The 23734-nt window shown below is 33.7% G+C and overlaps 1 protein-coding gene across 1 annotated transcript in view; it reads right to left on the bottom strand.

Annotated features, from left to right (window-relative positions):
- The window catches only part of LOC129227779 (uncharacterized), a 67482-nt gene that overhangs the window by 27781 nt on the left and 15967 nt on the right, over positions 1-23734 (bottom strand). Inside the window, exons 3-8 of the mRNA XM_054862387.1 lie at positions 19107-19208; positions 16407-16571; positions 10757-11014; positions 7239-7297; positions 5405-5497; positions 2768-2951 (exon numbers count right to left, since the gene is read on the bottom strand). Of these exons, the coding sequence (XP_054718362.1) occupies positions 2768-2951; positions 5405-5497; positions 7239-7297; positions 10757-11014; positions 16407-16571; positions 19107-19208 (861 nt within the window). The remainder of the gene's footprint in view (positions 1-2767; positions 2952-5404; positions 5498-7238; positions 7298-10756; positions 11015-16406; positions 16572-19106; positions 19209-23734) is intronic.

Below are 23734 nucleotides of genomic sequence, written 5' to 3'. Positions count from 1 at the left end.
CAAACAATGAAAGCGCAACGATTTGAGTAATTTTTTAAAAATATTAAACTTAAATAAATTATTTAAAAAATGGTCAGATCCTATGTTTTTAAGCATGCTCTATCAGAAAAAAATACTTTAAAAATTTTGGGAACGACCCCATTACATATTTAAATCGGTGCGCAGATTAAAATTATTTTTGTACGCATCTGCACATGACATCACTAGTGATAAAATGCCATTCACTGATGCCATTAGCGCACAGCACAAACTATCATGTCCTGGCAACGCGACTGACAGCAAAGTGTAAACATTTAGCGCGCCAAAGTAAATCCCTCGTGACGTCATAAAGACCACGCCTTATTTCCAAAATCGGACATTTAAAAAAACTAAATAAAAATAACTGTTGGGAAAAATAAAAGTTTTTTCTAGCTCCATGTTTTTTTTTTATTCTATCAATTTCAGTGACTAAAAGTAGTACTATTGACTGAAGGAAACAACCCCATTGTTGCAGTGAGACAATCTCAGTTTCTGCACGTTCCTGGACGAGCTCTGAAACTATACGACTCATCACCGTATACCTCAAAAATACCCAAAGAAAACTTAGAGGGGACTATATCTGGAGATCTTGCAGCTTGCAGGCCAGGAAATGGCTTTACCTTTGCCAATCCAGAGACGTGAAAATATGTCTCCCAAAGCGCGCTTAACGATCAAGACCTATGAGAAAGGACACCATCTGAGGAATGATGGCAGTTTACTGTTTTTACTTCCTTTTACAAAAAAAAGAAGTATTGTATTCGCAAAAAAATTTTCACTCAAAAATCGGCCTTAATTTCCATTTTGCTCACCCCCGAATGAATGTTGAGTTTTTTTTTTCACCCGACCACACGTGGATATGTGCCTAATAACGTACAGACACTCGAAATATCCATTTTGACGATCCCCGAGTTAATTACAACGAGTTTTCCCATGACGTCCGTATGTATGTGCGTATGTGTGTATGTGCGTATGTATCTCGCATAACTCAAAAACGGTATGTCCTAGAAAGGGGAAATTAGTTACGTAGACTGCTAGTGGGATCTAGTTGTGCGCCTTCCCTTTTGGTTGTATTTGGATGTTCCTAAGGGGGTCTTTTACACTTTTTTGGGGGGAAATCATTGTTAATTTCAATGCTAACTCAAGTGGTGTTATAATTTGTCAAACACTTGCCAATATACCGCCAAGCTTTTAGCCGTCAAGTTTAGTCGCCAACTTGGCGAAAAATTTGGCGAATTTTCTTTTCTATTTTTTTTTAATTTTTAAGACTGGTTTTAATTTGGCCAATGTTGGTGATATTTAAAGAGTTAACCACTGAATTACTTTAAAATTGCCAATAATGGGTAAATAAATCTGTGTAAAACGTTTTTTTGCCTCGGTTCGCAAGAAACTAGAGGTGAAAATATTTAGTGTTTCCTTGCTTACTCCAAGGCGCTATTATCATTAAATTGGCGTAAAAGGAAGTCATGTGATGCACACATCAGCTCGTTTGATCTGTGACAATACAAAAGGGTTGCAGCAGCAACACGTCCTAATTAACGGTCGAAGGTTTTGATGACTCTGAGAAGAAGAATGGATCCCTCACATGGATCACGAAGGCAGAACACACTACACATTCACTTTTGTTGTTGACGCGTCCACAGTGAATGAACCCCAAGGAAAGTTTGCATGCCACTGCCTCAAGAGGATAAACTCATTTATTTATTTAAAAATACGGCAGCATAATTAATATTTACTGCCTAAAGAGATGAAATAATACCCAGGTCACCGGTGGGAATTGAACTCACGACTTCCGACATAAAAAGAGAAGTTTTTTCCACAGAGCTACGGAGGTCCCGTATCTACTTCACTTTTACACAAACTTCCCGGAATTTTAACGTTAAGGCAGGGGTTATTAGATCTGTAGATCCTCACTTTGTGAGGTTTACTATCCTGGACGCAGGAAAGCTAGCAATCTGCTGGGGGATGGCTATTTTCGTCACTTATCTAACATGCCAAAAACAGAATTTCAGAGGAGTGTGATAATTAATTTCCAAACTGCACCTACCTACCAATGTCCAATTCTGAAATAAACGCGATCACAGTTGCAAATATCATTTTGGAATACCTAGTAGAATGGATAATGGGGTCGTTTCCGAAATTGTAAAAGTATTTTTTTCTGAAAGAGCACGCTTAAAAACATAGGATCTGACCATTTTTAAAATAATTTGACTAAGTTTAATATTAAAAAAATACTTTAATCGGTGTTCTTTCATTGTTTACGCTTCTGCTGATGACATCAGAAATGATGAAATGCCATTCACTGATGCCATTCACAGAGCACAATATGAATATTTAATTCGCTTCTTTACTCACCTGTGTTGGCAACGATATGGTTGATAGCAAGCGTAGAGCACAATATTTAATTTGCTTCTTGGTAATCATAACGTGGAAACGCGGTAGACAGATGCGCCAAAGTACATCATTTGTGACATCATAAAGACCACGCCTTATTCTCAAAATCGGACGTTTAAAAAAAAATAATTAAAAACTAGGCTTTGTAAAAATAAAAGTTTTTTCTCGCTTCATTTTTTTTTTTTTTTTTTGCTTTATCTATCAATTTCAGTGACTAAAAGTAGTACTTTTGGTTGACGGAAACAACCCCATTGTTTTTCGCTTATCAGGAAACGTCGTTATCAGGACCGTTTTCTGTACTATGCGTATCTAAGAATTAAATAATTTCTATATAAAGCACTAAAAGTGTATCACTTACGTGCATGGCCGATTTTATCTCCATGGATTTTTCATGGAGGCGCAGACAGACACCTTTGATGTAGAGAATCAAAGTTTCACACTGTACGCAGTAATTGATGACTACTGCTACATTTACTGCGTGAACCAGGATCATACCAACGAATTTAATGCCCAGGAATACATACTTGTATGTCATACCTAAGCTAAGAAAAATTAAAAAGGGTAGTAAAATCACAATAAATAAATAAATAAGAATAAATAAATAAATATAGACTTTACTTTTGACTAACTAAAGTTTTCGCAACCAAAAACGGAATTTTTGAAAGTTTTTTTTTTTTTAAATTATTTTCTGTGAAGGTCTTTTTTTCTCTTTCCTATTCTATGCTGATTGCTATAAAATATGTTATGGTTTCGCATGAGTTCAGATATTGGAATCCGCAGAGCTATTTAAAGATTATTCTTGAAACCATTTTAAGGTCTATATTATGTGTTTAACACAAATATATGATGTTGAATTAGAGCCTCCTATGAGTTTAGGGTGACGACAGGGTCAAGTTATTCACTGGGAGCTTCCTATGATCAAGCAATTTGATCCTGGTTATATTTACTCACTTCCTATGCTCTAGCGATTTGGAGCTGGTCAGTGGCGTATATATGTTTTTATTTTGGAGGGGGCCCATAAAACCGATATTAGCTCCCCCCCCCCACTTTTTTTGTAGTTTCATTTTTTTTTTGGTGGTGAGGGGAGGGGGCAGCAGTGCCCTCTCTGATCTTCTCATTTTTTTTCGAGGTGGCGTTAGGACTTCATTCCGTCCCCCAAGGGCACAACCAAAAAATAGTTGCAAGAGGACACTCTTAAAAAATTCTCGCTTCTGATAAGGAAGGGGGGTCCGGGGGGTTCTCCCCCGGAAATCTTTTGAAATTGTAATCCTAAGAACGCAGTTTTTGACGGTCAATGATGATGATACGCGCGCGGGAAGAAAAAATTCTGGGGCACTTCTGCGGAAATTTTTAGAAATCGAAACCTTAAAAACGCTATTTTCGGCTGTTTAAAAAAAAAGAGCTAAATCGATCATCCCTTCACCCGATTTTTCAAAATTGAAGTTCTAAAAACGCAGGCTAACTTCGATGGTTTTAGACTAACTTCGCCCTTAACTTCGTTACGGGCAGGAAATTTTTAGAAATTGTCGTTTTTTCATTTTCAGATTCCATATGGGAGCAAACAGGCCCTCGTCCAAAATTTTTTCGTAATTTAAGTCTTAACGCGACTGTGGATCATATTTGTAAATGTTAGGGGTTCGGCCATTTTTCAAACTGAAGCTCCAGAAAAGCAATCTTGAACGATTTCCGATGCTATTAGAAAGCAATGCGTTTAGTAACTGTCCCCTGAAAGTTTTTCGACTCTGAAGCTTTGAGAGCGAGATTTGAGACGTTCTTTTATGGTTTTGGTGGAGGGGGGGGGGCTTACAAAGTGTAGCATTTTTGAAGACTTTTTTAGTTTTAGGACCGACTAGGAAAAAAGAAAAAAAACGGGACTGGGGGATGAAAGAAATAGAATGTGCTGGGTGTAAATACCTGATTAATAGTCAGCAACTTTTGCAATTTTTTATTTTAAGGTTCTTTTCAAAAGCAATTCAGATTTCTTACCAACATTACGCAATCTTTGGAAAGAGGACTCTCCACCAGAAATGTTTTGAAATTGATGTCTGAAAAACGCCTAAATAAATGCGTTTTTAGGACATCAATTTTCCAATATTACGCGAACCGAACAACTAAAACGTATTTTAAATTTCTCGCAAGGGACAAGAGTAAAAGGGAGAAACATTTTGAAGACCCTTCTTTTCAGATTGACTAGTAAAAAAAAAAAAGGTGGGAGGTGGGAATAGTGAAAGAAATAATGAGAGGCGAACTTGCTAAGCAATAATCTGCATCTGTTAAAAATTTTTAAGGTTTTCCTTTTGAAAAAAATATTTAATTTTTTTTCCAACATTATTTACTTTTCGTTTTTAAAAAATAACTTCGCCTTCCCAAGACACGTTCTTTTCTTGAGTAATCGTTAGGGATCCCCTGATCCCTTCTGAACACCATTGCCTAGTGCTCCCTGACGCAAGTACGCAGGGTTCCTAAACTTTAACGATTCGGGGCACAGTTTGAAGAATTTGAATTTTCTCACGGCATCCTAGTCTAGTTTTATATACATATTATTGCTACTATGGACACTTCGCGGCACCCCTCACCTTTTCTTGCGGCACCCCGTTCGTAAATCCCTGATTTAACGTATTATAATTGTTATTATCCCTATCATTATTTATTTTATTTTATTTATTTATTTATTTATTTATTTATTTATTTATTTTTTGCAGCTATAAGTTCGAATACAGCAAAATAAAACCAAAAAATAGCTACCGTTATTTTTTTTTTCCAGATTTTGGAGGGGGCCCGGGCCCTCTCAGCCCCTTCCTCATTTACGCCCCTGGTGTTGGTCATATTTACCCGCTTCCTATGCTCTAGCAATTTGGTGTTGGTTATATTTACCTACTTCCTATGATCTAGTAATTTGGTGCTGGTTGTATTTACTTATTGCTTTTCCTTAAAATTCAAAATGATCAAACTAAATTGTATTGACAATTCGAGGGCAGAAAACAAGATTACTTACATTTCCAACCTAGTTTGACTGAATGTAAAATTATATAAAACTTCCAGACCTACTTGGCAAAGCAACCACAGTATCGCAGTTGTGAAAAAAAGTCTGAAAATGAATAAAACAAGGCATTACTTTAATGAAAAACGTTAAGGCATTTGAACATTGGGGCCAAATTAAATGTAGTAGAACGATGAAAATCCGAACTAATTGTGACCATATTTATAATCAAAATAATACCATTTAGGAAAAAAGTATGCCGTTTAATCAAATAATGTGGTTGTATAATATGTATGTATATAACATACAGTACAGTATACATAAAGATAGAACATGTAATTACATTTTTTTAAGCTAAGTAAAACAAAAATTAGCTCTCATTTTAAACTGAAAACAAAGAACAATTTATTAAAACTTTATAGGAATGTGTTTGGATTTCTGATGTTTCGGATTTTATACGTTCGGTTTTTGATGTTTTGGATTTCTAACGTGCGGATTTTTGACGTTCTATTGTATATAGTATTGATATCGTAATTCATTCGTTTATTACTTCTTCCGCTTTTTAGTTTATTTGCCGATCTTTTGATTCAATATAATATTTGATCACATCGTACACCGGCAATAGAAGCTGCAACGACCGACTTTGCATTGCACGGTCTACCTCGAAAATAGAAATTATGTGTGTTCAACAACCAGACTTGAAAACAAAACGAAAAAAAAAAAAAAAAAAAAATCTGTACATTTTCTCGAAGGGAAAGGAAAAAATTTTAATTCCCCGACTGCAGTAAAAGCCTCAAAGCAAAATGAAGAATTTTATTTGTTCACACTCGAGAAACAAATGTCAACAGATCCTTTTTCTCAATGATTTTATTCACACTAATTAAAACTGAGCTCGTGGCAGACGATATACTTACGATTCAATATTGCTCTTCCTCTGGTTAAAAATTCTTATAACTTTTCTCCTTGTGATTTTACAGCCTTGGTTTTTTGGAAATTCTCCAGGGTTATTTTTCATGAGCTTTCGAATGAGACTGAAATCAGGACAATCGGATAATTATTTCGGATAGAAATAGCTATTTAATGCCATTTTTGGGTTCTGAAATTAAAACTCGAACGGTTCGGCACTTTTTTGGCTTTTACCCCCCCCCCCCCCTCCCCCTCCGTATGTTCCTTCTTGGGTGCCCAAGTAGCTCCCTGCCAAATTTGGTCGAGATCCGACGGATACTGTAGGTTTGTACAGGGAACAAACATACATACGCATGCATTCTTTTTTTTATTTATATGTATACACATACAATGAGCACAAAACATTTATTACGTTATATTTTACAGGTTGATTTTTATAGTTTAAATTAAAAGTGTTTTGTTAAAGTTGGAAAACTGTTCTTCTAAATTGAGAATTTTTGATGATCTTCCACTGCTGATTACAGTTCATACGCCATCACGCACCATTTATGTAAACTCACACTTCATGTAAGTTTTGTGGCAAGAAAGAGAAGCAAATTTAAGTTGCAAATCCATAATTAGTACATTTTTTAACATTTGAGAACTGTGTTACTTCAGTTTCCGGAGGGCGACATGGTCTAGATACGTATTTAAAAATGCGGATTCGTTTTCTAACCTAATATTGTTGAGGAAAAAATCAGCATATTTTTCTTTGCAATTGTATAGTTATGATTATTATTCGATAAAATTTAATAATCTTTAAAAGATGTAACATATTAATTTTGGTTTGGAGAAAAAGATTTTAAACATTGTCATCAAAATAAAGCATTATTTCATTGGCTTACAAAATAAAATATTGATAATTAGTAAAAACTCTTAATTATATATAAATGTGGAAAATTACCTTGAATTTCGCACTAATGCGTTCTGAAGACCGTGAGTAGAGTGGGTTTGTAAAAACACCTGGGGGTAAAGAAAAAATAATAAGTAAAAGAACAAGCATTTCAAACCAACTTCGATCAGCATGCAAATATACCAGACAGCCCGGTTATCACATCCAGAGACTGTAGTCTCGTTCTTGTTAGAGCTCATCAGTCTGGAATAGTTAATAATCGAGCTGAAGGCAGATGTCAGCTCATTGAAGCTGAGAGCACCAACAAACTGGTAGATAAAGTAGATTTATATCACCAGCGAGTGTCCGCAGCGTGGTGTTGTTCAACTAGAAAGTTGAAAGCAAAGCTTGGGGATATATGGCAGTAAGTTACTGTCCTTAACACAGGGGTGAGGCAGAACTACATGCAATGTACCAGACAGCCTGGTTATCAGAGTCTGCAGTGTCGTTCTTGTTAGAACTCATCAATCTGGAATTTGAGCAACCGTGCTGGTCCAACTCGACTATAAGGTCGGCTAGATAGAAGGTAGACTGATTCGATCATTTTATCCAGAGTCTGCAGTGTCGTTCTTGTTAGAACTCATCAGTCTGGAATTTGAGCAACCGTGCTGGTCTAGCTCGGCTATAAGGTCGGCTAGATAGAAGGTAGACTGATTCGATCATTTTATCCAGAGTCTGCAGTGTCGTTCTTGTTAGAACTCATCAGTCTGGAATTTGAGCAACCGTGCTAGTCCAGCTCGGCTATGAGATCGGCTAGATAGAAGGTAGACTGATTCGATCATTTTATCCAGAGTCTGCAGTGTCGTTCTTGTTAGAACTCATCAGTCTGGAATTTGAGCAACCGTGCTAGTCCAGCTCGGCTATAAGGTCGGCTAAATAGAAGGTAGACTGATTCGATCATTTTATCCAGAGTCTGCAGTGTCGTTCTTGTTAGAACTCATCAGTCTGGAATTTGAACAACCGTGCTGGTCCAGCTCGGCTATAAGGTCGGCTAGATAGAAGATAGACTGATGAGTACTAACAAGGGTGAAACTATACTATTTGAATGTGATAGCCGCGCTGTCTGGTGAATTACATGTACTTCTGACTTAGCATTGTGTTAGTGGCAGTAACTTACTGCCGATTTCGATCAGTTAATTCATTTATTATCAAAAATACTGAGAATCATTGTAGGGAAGAGTGAGGAAGGATGGCACAATTTGAACAAAAGTATTTCTTACAAATTACTTTCCACCACCATCAACTAATGCTACACCATATTAGTTTTCAGAACTACAAATTAAGGCATTTAGTTTGTTTAAAAATAGATAATTGTTGAAATTATTACACTATTAGTTAAAAAATTAAAATATAAAGCAATATAATCCCCCATTTTTCCATTACGTAAGCGAGGGATGGGACATGCATTTGAAAGTTAAGATGCTAACATATTTTCAGAAATCTTAGGATGTAAAATGATAAAGAGAATGTATCATATATGTAATAAGCAGGGTTGGGTTTTGGACTGTTCAAAACTGGTTTAGGACAGGACAGGTGGTTTTTACCGTCTAAAACTATCTAAAAGTGTCCAAAACTGTCTTAAACTGTCCAAAACTATGCTAAAGCTAAAGGGGTGTAATCTAATCAATCCGTATTTACTGCAATGTTTGTAATGCATAAATACTGACATTATTGAGGCTTAATTAATGAGTATTTTATAATATTTTCTCCATTATTTGTCATTAAAAAAATATTTTATTTAAAAAATTGGCAATAATATTACTAAAAACTTCCTTATATGTAACAGTTGGTAGAGTTATGAGAGGAAATTCAAAACACTACCAAGACAGCTAATTTTAGTTCCATTTATAACTCAAAGGAATGTTCTTAAATATGAAATATTTAGGTGCCAAAAAAAAAAAGCTTTATTTTTTAAATGGTTTTTTGAAAATAAATTTTACATGATGTTTTAACGAAAATTGTTTTTCAAATCATAGATTACAGAACAAGAAATCAACGATTAAACACTTCTATAACTTGTGCTATTCTTTTCTTTGTTCATATTTTTAATATAGTTACATTCTGTAACTACAAACAATTGTAATTTATTGCATTTAAGTCAATTATTGCACTATATTTTGAACACTTCTGCATACAAAATGAAATTTTTAATGAAGAATTTAATTTCTACATAACTAGATTAAAATTCTTTACATAAATAACTTACATATGTATTTATACTTGAATGTTCACATTGAATAAATATTAAATAGTCAAAAATAATGATTTTTACACTTTTTTTCTGTTTTTTATTGTTTTCTACAAAATATAGTTTCTCAAAAAATAGTTTTGGACGCTTTCGGACTCAAGGGTTTTGAACAGAATGGTAAAAACCTTGCTAACCCTGCTTTCATTTGCACACATGCATAAACATAGGGACATTTGTTTACTATTATCAAAATAATAATAATAATAATAATAAACTAATGCATACAAATTGAAATTTTAATCAAGAATTCTACTTCTTATGTGACTAGATTAAAATCAGCTGCATAAAAAAAAATTCAATGTTCTCCATTGAATAAATGTTCAATATAAAACATTACTTTGATAAATTTTATTCTGTTTTTGATGTTTTCTCACAGAATACAATTTTTCTAAAAATATAGTTTTGGACACTTTCGGACAGTTTTGGACACAAGGGTTTTGGACAGGACGGTAAAAACCAGGGTTTTTACCGTGGTTTTTACCGTAGTGTCCAAAACCTTGCCAACCCTGGTAATAAGGTTTATACATTATTTTATCTAAAATTATACCGATAATAATTATTCCCCATCAATTGAGAAATATTCGTCTGCTACCAACTATTTTTGACGGGACAACTTAGCAATCATTTCTGTTTTATTTAAAACTGGTATAATCAAGTATATGAATATTCAGTCTGTCTCAATTATTTAAGAGAGGTTTAGGGGATCTCGCTGAGCCGTAACATTTCAATTAAGTGATTTATTGCTAGAATCAAGCTTTATTTTAGGCATGACTTAACTGATACAGTGAAACCTATGTAAGTTGACCGCTCGCGGTGAACTACTTTAGTGGTCAACTTAAACAGGTGGTCAACTTACAAAGGTTGATTTATATGATAAAGGCTGATTCCGTGCCTGAAAAAAGCGGTCAACTTAGACAGGTGGTCAACCTACAAGGGTGGTCAACTTCGCAGGTTTTAGTGTACTTTAAAAAAGTTATATTAGTAGCTGTATAGGTTCGCAAAATTGTGAATTTGACAAGGAAGAGGAAGGAACCAAAAGTGCCACGTCACACATTTTTCATAAGAACATGTTTAAGGAAGATAGTGTGACATGTGACAAACAAGGAGACGGGGTAGTATCTAGGGTGACAAAGGGGTTGAGGGGGTCAAAAATATTGAAGAAAAAAAAATGTGTGAAGGCATTTATAGACAGTCCCTAAGGACTCATTTCAGTTACTGTGCCATTAGGTTTACAATTTCTTTTTCCGTCTCATTCAAAAATATAAGCTTTGACATTACTTACCCTCTCCATTAAAGAGTAAAGTTGCTCGCATTTTACGAGCCGAAAATGATAAAGTCCATAGGCGTAGGCCAAGAAGTGCACGCAACTGGGCACTATATACGTTGGGATGATGTGCTGGCAATATTTCGATTTCTGCGCCGTGGCGGCCACCTCCACGGCAGCCATCACGTATTTGGCATGGCAGGCGAAGGTCACCAAGCCCCATGTACAATTGCCCTCCATGTTGAATTCCTTGGGTGTGGGAGGAGGTTTCGACGGCTAAAAAAAAAAAAAAAAAAAAAAAAAAAAAAAAAAAAAAAAAAAAAGGAAAAAAAAAAAAAAAAAAAAAAAAAAAACAGAACTGTGCACTGAGATATAATTAACTGGAATACATGAAATACACCGCCAGCTCAGTCACTCCAAACCAAGATATAACTGAAATGTTGTATATCTTGCATTCTTAACTTCGAATAGAGAAATAACACTATAAACCAAATTAGAACTTTTTTTTCTGTACTTTTAATGAAAGTGTTGGGTTCTGTATGAGCAAAACGTGCTTGAACCATGCATCAAAACCAAAATATTTCCTCATCTACCGGATTTGTAAATGACCCACTTCTCATACACTGATTCAGTTTCAACGCATTTCTTTCATACTGATTTGAATGCCCAACAACCGACTATGACTCTGGAATACACTGGACATCTTTTTATGGTGCTAAATTTCACTTCTTTGCTTATATTGTGTAGTGAAGGAAGAAATAAAATATTTTTGTGCTTACGCATTATTGCAATCAGATCAAATTTTGCGATGTCATTTATCAGGGGTTCCCAAATTTTTCCGTTTCGCGTCATCCTTTGAAGAATTAAATTTTTTCCACGGCACCGCTGTCCATCCTTTTACAAAGTACTTCCTTTTACAAATAAGTACTTCCTTTTACAATACTTCCTTTTACAAAGTAAAGGAAGTATTGTATTCGCGAAAACATTTTCACCCAAAAAACGGCCTTAATTTCCATTTTGCTCGCCCCCGAATGAATATTGAGTTTTTTTCAATCCGACCACAGGTGGATATGTGCCTAAGAACGTATAGACACCCGCAATATCCATTTTGACGATCCCCGAATTAATTACAACGAGTTTTCTCGTGACATCCGTATGTACGTGCGTATGTATCTCGCATAATTCAAAAACGGTATGTCCTAGGAAGTTGAAATTTGGCTCGTAGACTCCTAGTGGGGTCTAGTCTTACACCTCCTCTTTTGGTTGATTGAATCACATTACAATGTCCAATATTGGGAAAATTAATCTGTATCAAATGTTTTTTTTGCTTCAGTTTGCAACAAACTTGGGGTAAAAATATATAAAGTCTTTCTTTGCTACTCCAAGGTACTATTATCATTAAATTGGCGTAAAAGGAAGTCATGTGATGCACACATCAGCTCGTTTTATGTAAATATATTGATACAGTGGTCACTTCGCGGCACCATTCGCCTCTCTCTGCGGTACCCCTATGGTGCCGCGGCACGCACTTTGGGAACCACTGGCTTACAGGACAATATACTGTATTATCGTGATAAATAATACATTGAAACTTAAGATGGCGCCAAATTGTGCCCGATTGTAATAGGTTGTACATATCAAAAGAAAACAAAACAACAATGTAAATATAGGATCTGAAGTAACTTTGATTGAGAAAAAGATTAAAATTTTCAGAAGAATTTTTTTTCTCGATTTAATATTTACCCCCTTTCAACGGTGAGAGATGTGAAATTACTCTATTGTTTTCTAGAGTCGGAGTCGGTCATTTTCCCAAGTCCAAAACTCTGTCAGTGCTTGCGGAGTCGGAGCAGGAGTCGAAGGTTCTAAAGTTCCCGGAGTTTGAGAATCGGTTTTTTTTCTTCCGACTCCGCAGCCCTGCCCTCTTGCTGCCGACATTATACAGTTCAAAAATTACTCAGAGAATTTTTCAGAACATGATGTTAACCAGAGCCTGATTACCGCAGGGGCAGGTTAAAGCCCTCGATCCGTCTCTTAAGGGGCGACACACTTTGATCCATGCACTGCGCGCCGCTTTCGACTGCGATTGGAGGCTGGCAATCACGTGGGTTCAGTCCGCCATTTTGTGTCGTTGCCTGTGTGATTTCACTGTGCGGAATACTAGATATTTTCTCTTTGCTATTCGTATTTTTCATCAAACGCTATCTTTAATGAGAAGATGCCTTGGTGTAGTGCATTAAGATGTTCTAACAGTTCAAAATTACTATATCGAAATACATTGAAAGATTATTTATGTATTTTAAATATTTTCATCAATACTGCTGTGCAATTTCAGATACTTTTTGAAACTCTTGTTGAAATTGTAATATTTTTTACTTTTCATGAAACTGTCTGATGGTTTGTAAATTTTCATCGGATAATAAGGACATTCACTAAAATCATCATAAATAATTCCTTCAAATTTTGTAAAGCTCAACTATGTAACGGCGCCTAATAAATTGATAGCAGTAGTAAAATATTTGCCCTGATTTTAAAACTGATTTTTCTGAGTTTAAGATAACAAATCCGTCAAAATTTAAATATACTAATTATTTTATTTATTTTTAATGTAAATTTTCTATTGTTTAGTTAGTCTCAAAATGTCTCAATAACTGTAGCGAAATTATTTTAAGAACACGTCGTTTCGCTTTTAATTGTGTCATAGCCATGAGTTTCAGTGTGTTGCTAAGTTAATTATTTATCTATTTTGCGCAAAAAAATTAAGATATTAAAAGTATGAAATTATTCATTAAAAAAAAAATTAAGCGTTTTTGAGATTATAGTAACATGTAACTCAAGCCAATTTATATAATTACGTGACTTTTTTTTCTTTTTTTGCCCAGAAAAAATCTGTTTTCGTTTAACTTTTATTTTGATGAAAAACCTTTTTAATAAATATATATATATATATATATATATATATATATATATATATATATATATATATATATATATATATATATATATATATATATATATATATATATATATATGATTTATCTCAGTATCTTAATTTATAAATTCATTATTGCTATTTATAACAAATCGTCACAGATGTAATCTGCACTCTTTTATTTGAATTCCTATTGGTATCAAATAATTCAATTATTATTATTATTTTAATATTGATTTAAAACTGGTTACATTTTATTATCAGTTCGTTGAATTTTTAAGAACTAGTAGCATCCTTCAAAATCAGGTTTAAATGAAAGGCATTTTTAAATGTAAAATCGTCATGAGAAGCAAGAAAATGTTGGTAAAATGTAAAAAAAGAAAGAAAAAAAACATGGAAGAGTCCTGCCGAAAATAAAACCTTATTAGTTAAAACAAAAAGAAATTTTGCAATTTTTAGAAGTGAATAATTTTCCATAAGAAAACTACACACATTAGAAATATAAATGATACTGCTTTGCTTGAATAAGTTCAAACTGTTTCCCACAAATAATGTATGACATAATTAATTTAGCTCACTACTGCTCTACTCAGTAGTGGATTTAGGGGGGGGGGGGCAGGAGGCCCATGCCCCTCCCAAAAGGATGAATTTATTTAACTATTTTATTCACTATTTTTTAATCGACTTCTCCATAGCATTTTTTATATAGTTAATTAAACAGAACACAAAACGCACATAGAGCATATTTTGAATAATAGCATTTTTGTTTGCTAAAGAAATCATACTGGAATCCTAGAGTGGCAGAATACATTTATACATTTAACTCGCTGGTTTTGAATTCAAGGGAACGTAATATCGCGGTTCGTCCATTAATTTTTCTTTGATGGAATCAATAACTAACATTCTTCAAAAGGTGTGCAGGCGTGCCTAAAAGAATTATTTTGATCCAGGAAGCTATTTGCTAAATAATAGCTTTTTTTTTTAAGCTTATAAAAAATGCAAAATGAAAGAAATCATATCGTAGTTTCTTGAGAAAACCATGATATTAATGGAGGCAGTATGTAATATGAATATGTTATCTCAACTGTATCATGGCTTCAAGAACAATAAGCAACTGCTTTGAAATCCACACAGAAATTGTCCTGAATTTTTCAGTAAAACTTATATGTTTAATAGCTATGATTTTCTTAATTAAATAATATTTTATAGTTAAAACACTATAAAATAATATTAAAAACTCAAATGAGGTATGGGTATATTTTTTTATTGAATAACCTTGCCCTCGTGTTATGATCATTACGACATTGTCTAAAATTAAAACCGCTAATTGTATAGCATTTCGGTAACATTATTATGGTTTAATATTTAATTGGCTTGAAACGATAAAGATGTTTACGTCCACATTCAAAGTATATTGGTACATAATATGTATGTACTTAGAGGTGGATCATTAGTTTATAAGGGATCCTAAAAAAATTTAAAAAAAAAAGACATTTTAAAATAAAGTAATGAAAACTTTGTTATGAAACATCGTATGTGGCAGGGGGAAGGAGGAGGTGCTATTCAATTTCCCGGGCCCCCTCCGGGAGATTTTTCTGTATCTGCCCCTGGTCCTACTACACCAACTTTCTAATAATAAAACACATATTTAAAACACTTCAAGTAATTTGTAACTCAGAAGGTCTATATTGGGGAAAAAAAGAAATTACTCTTAAAAATGGTCGAACATTTCTTCAAAACACCTTTTTACTAATATTCGGTTTAATAATAAAAAATAAAAAAATATTTTACTAAGGTAAAATTCAACATTTTTGTGTGTTTATTCTCAGTTACATAAGTTACGATTAAAAATCTGTAAACATTCGTTGATAAATAGATACTTTTCAATGAGCGAAACTGTATTTTTCTACTATTCAGATAGGGAGAAAGTTGCGGAACGACACAAAATGGCGGACGCTGGAGCGTGTCGCCACTTAAGAGACGGATCGAGGGCTTTAGGGCAGGTAGGGGACAGGCCCCTCCTCATAAATTTCAAGGAGCTCAAAATCCCCTTAATTTATCATGCTAATTAGAAATAAGTAATGATTTCACTCAGAATCTAGAAGGCAATGATATCATTGATATTTTAATAACTGCCAAGACAAGGAAAAAATCTCTTATTTGTTGATAAAAATTCCCTTTAAAATTTGATCTCTTTGCAAATCCCAAAACCCCCTCCAAATTTCATCTGTATTTACTATTAAGAGTTATACAAAATCGATGTTTTCAGTTTACTACAACGGGCAAAGTTTAACCACATCTTATATAATTATTGTATACTACATCTCTTCTACTTTTTAAATGTATGATATTACGTGATATGAGGTGCCACCAAATTTTGTGCGGTTGAGTTAATACGGAAGTATAGCTTCATTATATAGAATAATCGGGAATACGAAGGGAGGCACAAAATGAATTTTATACCCAGTGTGTTTAAAAATCTTAGTCGGGTCCTAGAGGGGCCCTGAAATAGAATACTGCTCCATGTCCAATATCAGAACGATCGGGCTCTGATGTTAACTAACATGCGATTAGGAAAATCATTTTCTTTACATTTAAATTATTCAATCTTCTGTGTTTTTTAAATGTTTCTTTGAAAACTAAGTATAAAACTTGAAAAAAAAAAAAAATTATTTTGCATCAAACTTAAAATCAATAAAAGCGAAAAAAAAAAAAAAAAAACTTTTTAAATCCAATTACCTGCACATCCAAGTGAATGTTGAATTTCCCCTGACAACCCAACACTTGAAAGACATAATGACACACAATAAATAGCACCACAACGATAGGATAGACGCAGTTGAAGTACTTCCAGAAGCGACTCCTCCTGCTCAATGAATCTTGACACCACGGCCGCCAACCAATCTGGAAGACACAAAGTGTTTCTGAAATCGAAATTAATGCAGAAAAACGTCGTTCACGTGAGCCCACGAAGCAGGGAAACACTGAAATACAGGATGGTACAAAATGGGCCGGCGGATTTCAAAAATAGGAAAGTAAGAAAATGGCAGTGGCGTTCCTAGCATGAGTCAACCTCATTGTGTGTTGATTTATGTGGTGCAACGAAATTTTGCACTAAAAGACAATTTTGAAATAAAATTTGTCCTAAACTCATATGTAATCGGCCCCTCCCGCAAATATTAAGTTCTATTTCCGTTGAAATTCGCTAGATTAAATATACTTTAAAGTCATTTGTGTTCTCTAGTTATGGTTGGGGCACGTTAAATTGTCATAGTCTTAAAGTTCTCCAAGTGAATCAATATTTCTGACGGTGCTGAACCAGGAGTTGTCCTGCTTTTGGTTCGGATGAAAATTGTCGAAATATTGATAGAAGGTGCTTCCATCTATCGTGTGCTGTCTGAACTAAATCGAACTTCTACCTTAGTGGTGCTCTGTAAACGGAAGCAGCATATATCTCCCGTTTAGATCGGGATGTCTATTCTTGTTCTATCTATCCCAACTGACCCTGCTAGTCACTTGCAAAATTGCAAACCAAGATACTTCACGAGGAAAACTTGTTCCAACTAAGCTTGATTTTTGCAACCCTTTGCTTCTCTTTTTATCAATCGCTTTTTGCGTAGACGCATCTGAAGACAAATGCCAACTATCATGAGCTGGACTATATTTTTACTGCATGTAAACTCCGTCTTTTCATATAAAAAATCTTCTTTATTATCATAGCGTGAAAACGCGGTACAAAGATGAGCCAAAAAGCATCATTTGTGGCGTCATCTAGACCACGCCTTGTTTGAAAAATCGGACATTTTAAAAAATTAATTAAAATATAACTGTTGGGAAAATGAAAGTATTTTCTGGGTCCATGTTATTTCTTTTGCTTATTCTCTCAATTGCAATGACTAAAAGTACTACTTTTGAATGAAGGAAACAACCCCATTTCCATTTGGAAGAAAAACCTTTTTCAATCGTATTTTCTTAATGTAATTCCTATTGGACACCCCATGGGAATATTTGAAATCTCAAATTTACAATCCTCACCGTTCTTCTCATAAAATAGCGTGTAAAACTTATGGGTGTTCATTATGGGTACAGATGTTAGTTATTATTAGACAAACGCTATACTTTAACTCTATAACGCCATTCATTAACACTTGCAAGAATGTAAATAATACGCAAAACGCAAAAATGAAATGGACCATATCCATTCCGTGGTCAATGTTTAACTTTCATTGCTTACATCTTTGATATTTAGCAAATTAAATATCCACAGATTAATCGCTGAAATAACAGAATTTTTAAAAAAATACTAAGCACTTTTCATTATGCACTCGAAAGGACAAAATAATTTTTCTGGGTCATCAAGGACAATTTAAAAATTCCTGTAGTTTCCGAAAATTCCAAGAAAATGACACCACAAACGAAGAAATGTGCGTCTAAGGCATGAAGAGAATTTCTTATCATTATCTAGCTTTCAATCATAATTTTGAGTGTTGAAACATGCATATTTTTCTTATTTGAAAAGTTTGGTTTGAAATGACTTTGGCAAGGTAACAATGGTTTTTATATTTAAATACTTAATGGGAAAATTACATGAATTTCACTGTTTCCCATCTTAAACGAAATAATAATTTTATTTTAGAATTTTAATTTTTCAGCGTGAAGTTGTACCTTAAGATTAAGCAAGTCATTTAGTGAAATCCCGAAGTCTTTAAGTGGTCTAGTTTCTGAGATATAAGCAAAAGTAGGTCTCAGATTTTTCCGTGGCAATTAGGCCAAGTATAATAAAAGACCTTAATGACAGAATTTTTAAAAAATCCTAAGCACTTTTCATAATGCACTCAGATGGACAAAATATCTTTTCTGGGTCAGAAAGGACAATTTGAGTATTCCTGTAGTTTCCGATTATTCCAAGAAAAAGGCTTCACAAACGAAGAAAAGTGCGGATCAAGTCATGTAGAGAATGTTTTATCATTATCTAGCTTTCGACCATAAATTTGAGTGTTGAAATACGCATATTTTTCTTAATGGGAAAGTTTGGTTTGAAATGACTTGGGCGCACTTTTCTTCGTTAGTGAAGTCTTTTTCTTGGAATAATTGAAAACTACAGGAATACTCAAATTGTCCTTTCCGACCCAGAAAAGTTATTTTGTCTATTTGAGTGCACTATGAAAAGTGCTTAGTAATTTTTTTTTAATTCTGGTATTTCAAAGTTTTTCATTTTCAAACAAAATTTTATTTTAGAATTTTATTTTTTAGTGTTAAGTTGTAACTTAAGATTAAGAAAATCATTTAGTGAAATTCCGAAGCCTCTAAGTGGTCTAGTTGCTGAGATATTAGCAAAAGTAGGCCTCAGATTTTTCCGTGACAATCAGGCCAAGTATAATTAAAGTAAATAAAAAGACGGACTCACTATAGTTAAAATCGAATTAAACTAGTACTTACGAAAGATAAAATAAAGGAATAGGGTGCGATGACAGTTTTCTTGCACTTTCTTAGAGAGAGGGGGACGTAAGAAATATCTCCTTCTCCATTAATGTCCGAAATCTGGAAACGAATCAAGAGAAAAGTAAATTCTACAATTAATAAAGTGTAAAATTAGTAAAATACAAAGGCAATATGAGACAGTGACATCATTTGATATACAGTGGCTCCCAAAAGTGTTCGTACACCTACGACTTTCAATGAAACAGAACATTCTCAATTGGTTAGAATTAATATTTCGGAATAGGTATTTTAATATAAGATCTGTGATCTATTTTTAACAGAACTATATGAAAATTTTTAATAAAACATTAAAACTTAATTTTTGAAAAATTAAAAACCAAAAAGTGCCGGAAATTTTATCTCACAAAAGTCTTCTTACACTTTGAAGAAATGTCAAAAAAATTAGTAAATAATCTAACATTTTACTAAGTCATTATTTAGTAGAATATCATGCAGTATCAACAACAGCTTTTAAACGCCTGGAAATAGATTTCATTTGTTTTTTCTTGCTTTTTCTGTGCAATTTCTGAGTAAGTGTCCAGCCGTACTTCGAGTCTTACTGTTTCTAGTTCGCTTTTCGTTTCAATGTTGTATTTTCGTAATCTAGCCACCAGATATCTCCAAATATGTTCCATTAAGTTTAAATCTGGCGATTGAGGAGATATTTCTAAGATTAAGTTCAAATTTTGAGGCACCAAACGCAAACGTGTGCTTCTTGTCGTCATCTTGAAAAAAAAAACAAAATTGTTTCCTATTACCAAATTTTGGGCTAATAGTTTGAAATTATTTTTTGAAATATTTAAATTAACAGCATGATTCATTATTTCATCAAAAAATTTAAAATTTCCTAGGCCTGATGTTGATATGCACCCTCACACAAGAACACCTTCACTGTCCTGATTAACTGATCCAACTAAGTTCTTAAGGTTAAATTCCTCATTTTTTCTTCTATGTACAATTATACAACAATTTAACCCAAAATGTTGAACTTATTGTCATCCATAAGTAAGACGTTGTTCCAAAACGTTTTGAGCTTATTTATCTTTGATTTTACGACGGAAAGGTAAGCTTACTGTTTTTTGCACGAACAAGAAAATTTCTGCGGGAAGAGGTCCCCTTTAATCCAGCTAATCAGAGAACTTAGCGATTAATTTTAGGTGAAAATTAAATGTAAAATGTTTCATTCAATTCTGCAGAAACGTTTTCAGTACTCAAATGTGTATTTTTCATATTTTTTTTAAACTGTAAACCTCCGATCACGCTTTGTTAACTTTGCCAGTTGACCTTTTCTTACCTTGTTTTAGATCCGATTCTTGTCTTTAAAGCATTTTATCAAGCACTTTACTATAGAATGGTATAAATTAACTAATTTAGAGACATTTCAAACCAATTTACGGCTACTGTGAGGGGAAAAAACCAAATTTCGCATCGCGTTTGTTGTTTTCTGCGCATACCTGCCATTTTAAAATAATAAGCAGAATATTAGGAAATAAATAAACAAAAAATTAAAGACAAATGACTTTAGAGTGTCATTACAATGCAAAAATAATAAAAAAAAACCACATATGATAATTTTAATCATGAATTTATTCGAAACTATTTCAGTGTACGATGACTTTTGTGACGTATTTTTTCTCTGTCTCTTCGTTTTTTGACAAATTTCAAGAATAAAATCTTTCAATATTTTGAAAAAAAACTACTGGGTTTTATTTAGAATGGCATAGGAATGGTGTGAAAAAAAATTGGACTTCATATTCGAATTCAGTTTTGCGTTATTTTGGTTTTACTACAAAATTTCAAGGTGTACGAACGCTTTTGGGAGCCACTGTATATATAAATTAAGCTTTAAAAAAGTGACAGTTGTGACGTGTCAACTGACATTCCTAAATTACGGCAACTTGCGATGACTTCACTCTTAAATACTAAATGCTCAATTTCGAAAGTTCTTGAATCGTAACTCGCGTGTTTCAACAATGAAACTCGCGTCACGGCATGATCATTTGATAATATATTTTGGTAATGTTTAACATGCAGGAAAAGGTTTTATTTTGACAAGGCTGAACTCGATCCGGTACCGACTGTCATTTCAGGGAAATGAAGAAAATGAAAAAGCGGTCAACTATGAACGCTACCTACAGGAGTTTAGGGTTAATTCACTGGAGTTTGGATTCAAATTTCAAGTATCAAAATATCTCCAAACAGGTAATTGCTTCGTTGAAATGTAGAGTAAGAGAAGAAATTTTTACCCCTCATACCTTGATGGGCGAGTTTCTAGTTTCTTAAATAATAGATTTATAATTTATTACAGTTAAAAACATTGCTTTGTAACAAAATCACACAGGATTGTTTCGTATAAACATTTTATCATTTATAGTTGCGCTGCAGTGGTGTCGGCCTGACGCTCCAAAGCACGGGTGCTCCAAACTAGATTTTTTTGGAGGGTAGAAATTCTGGAATCTTCCGAATGGAGCTCCAAATTTTGCCCAAATAATGATTCTTTTGCCAGAGAGAATTCCAAATTTTGCCAGATGATGAAAAGTTGACCGAATAAGTACATATGTTTGGAGTTGTTATAGTTCTTCAGTTCTCCATGTTGTTAGATTAAGATAATTTATTGTACGATCTATGTAGGAGTTGTGCATTTAATAAAAATTAAAACAATGTTCGGCTTGGTTCCGTTCTTACTACAGTCGAACTCGCTTATAGCGAGACCTGTTTTAAAGAGAACCCGGATTTAGCGAGAAAATCAGAACTACTTGGTTAGTACAATGTTAAGTCTATGGAAGCATAACTCGCTTTTAAGAGCAAACTCCGCTCAAAGTGAGCAATATTTTTTTGATTCATGCAATTTTTATTGACTTTTAGCTTTTATTGACTTTAACATTCCAAAGTCAGTTGACAAGCGATGACAATTTTAATTTTGTGAAGCAAAGAAAATTTCTTAAAATCGTATTATGTGTGCATATGTGTATTCCCCAAAAACAATGACATAAGAAAAAGACATTCAGACAGTTCAAAGCAAAGTAACCAATTGCTTTGGTACTGTACAGTGATTATAAAGAAGAAAAAAAAAGCAAGTATGATGAATTTTTATAATTTTTTTCACGAACTCGCTTTTTACAAGCACTCGGTTAAAGCGAGCAAATATGTAAAGCGGTTCCTTTGTGCTCGTTATAAGCAAAGTCGACTGTATCATAAATCAAATTAATATTTAAGTGATTACATTTTTTTATACGAGAAATTTCATTCGGATTAACCGGAGATGCGGATAAAGGGGGATTGGATAAACGAGGTTCTAGTGTACATTTTTGAGAATGTATTTTGATGCTTCATCACGCAGCAGGTACTTTTATATGACTATCAAACGACTTTCACATCGCCGCATTAGAAATGCGCCCTCCCAGTGGTTGGAAGTAGCGCGCTACAAATAGCGACGCTACTGTAGTAGCTACATTTTTTAGTAGTTTGTAGTGTAGCGCACTACTTTTTAAATAGCGTGTAGTTCGCTTCTAAAAAAAGTAGTTTGTAACGATTTCTAGAAACTACTTTTGAATAAAGTTTCAAAAAAAAAAAAAAATAAAACGCGTTTTCAAAGAATCTTACTGATGCAAGTCTTAACGCGAGTAAAACTTACACCAATCAGATTCGTAAGACTGAAAAGTACGAGCTTACCTTAGATGCATTATTTTGACGTCATACGTTCTATCTGTTTGATACCCTAAGTTTGTTTGGCATAAAAACTTTCACATTTCCCCAATATTCGCCTCAAACGGTATGTATGTACAGTGGCTCCCAAAAGTTTTCGTACACTTTGAAATTTTTTAGTAAAACCAAAATAACTGGAAACTGAATTCGAATATGAAGTCCAATATTTTTTCAAATCATTCCTATGTCATTCTAAATCCAACCCATTGGTTTCTTAAAAATATTGACGGATCTTCTTTTTGTAATGGGTTAAAAAACGAAGAGACAAAGAAATAACACGCCACAAAAGTCATCGTATAGATCGAATATTTTCGAATAAATTCATGATTAAAATTATCATATGCCGTTTTATTAATGTTTTTGCATTGTGTTGACCCTTATAAGTCATTTGGCTTTAATTTTTTGTTTATTTATTCCTTAATATTGTGCTTATTACTATAAAATCGCTGGTATTCGTAAAAAAACCGCAAAAAAAATACAAAATTTGATTTTTTTGCCCACAGTAGTGGTAAATTGGATTAAAATGTCTCTAGATTAGTTAATTTTTTTGTTTGTATAGTAAAGTGCTTGATAAAATGCTTTAAAGAAAGGAATCGGACCGAAAACAAGGTAAGAAAAGGTCAACCGGCAAAGTTGACAAAACGTGATCGGAGATTTAAAGTTAAAAAAATTATGAAAAATACGCATTTGAGTGCTGTAAAAGTTTCAACAGAGTTAAAAGAAACACTTTACGTTTAATTTTCACCTAAAATTTTTCGCCAAGTTTTCTGATTAGCTGTATTGAATGGGACCTCTTCCCGCAGAAATTTTCTTGGTCCCGTACGAAAAACAGAAAACTTACGCTTTTCGTCTCAAAATCAATGATAAATAAGCTCAAAGCG

The sequence above is a fragment of the Uloborus diversus genome, chromosome 8 (genome assembly GCF_026930045.1).
Source record: "Uloborus diversus isolate 005 chromosome 8, Udiv.v.3.1, whole genome shotgun sequence".
Taxonomy (NCBI): Eukaryota; Metazoa; Arthropoda; class Arachnida; order Araneae; family Uloboridae; genus Uloborus; species Uloborus diversus.
The sequence above is the reverse complement of the archived record's forward strand: the minus strand, read 5'-3'. Positions and strand labels throughout refer to the sequence as shown.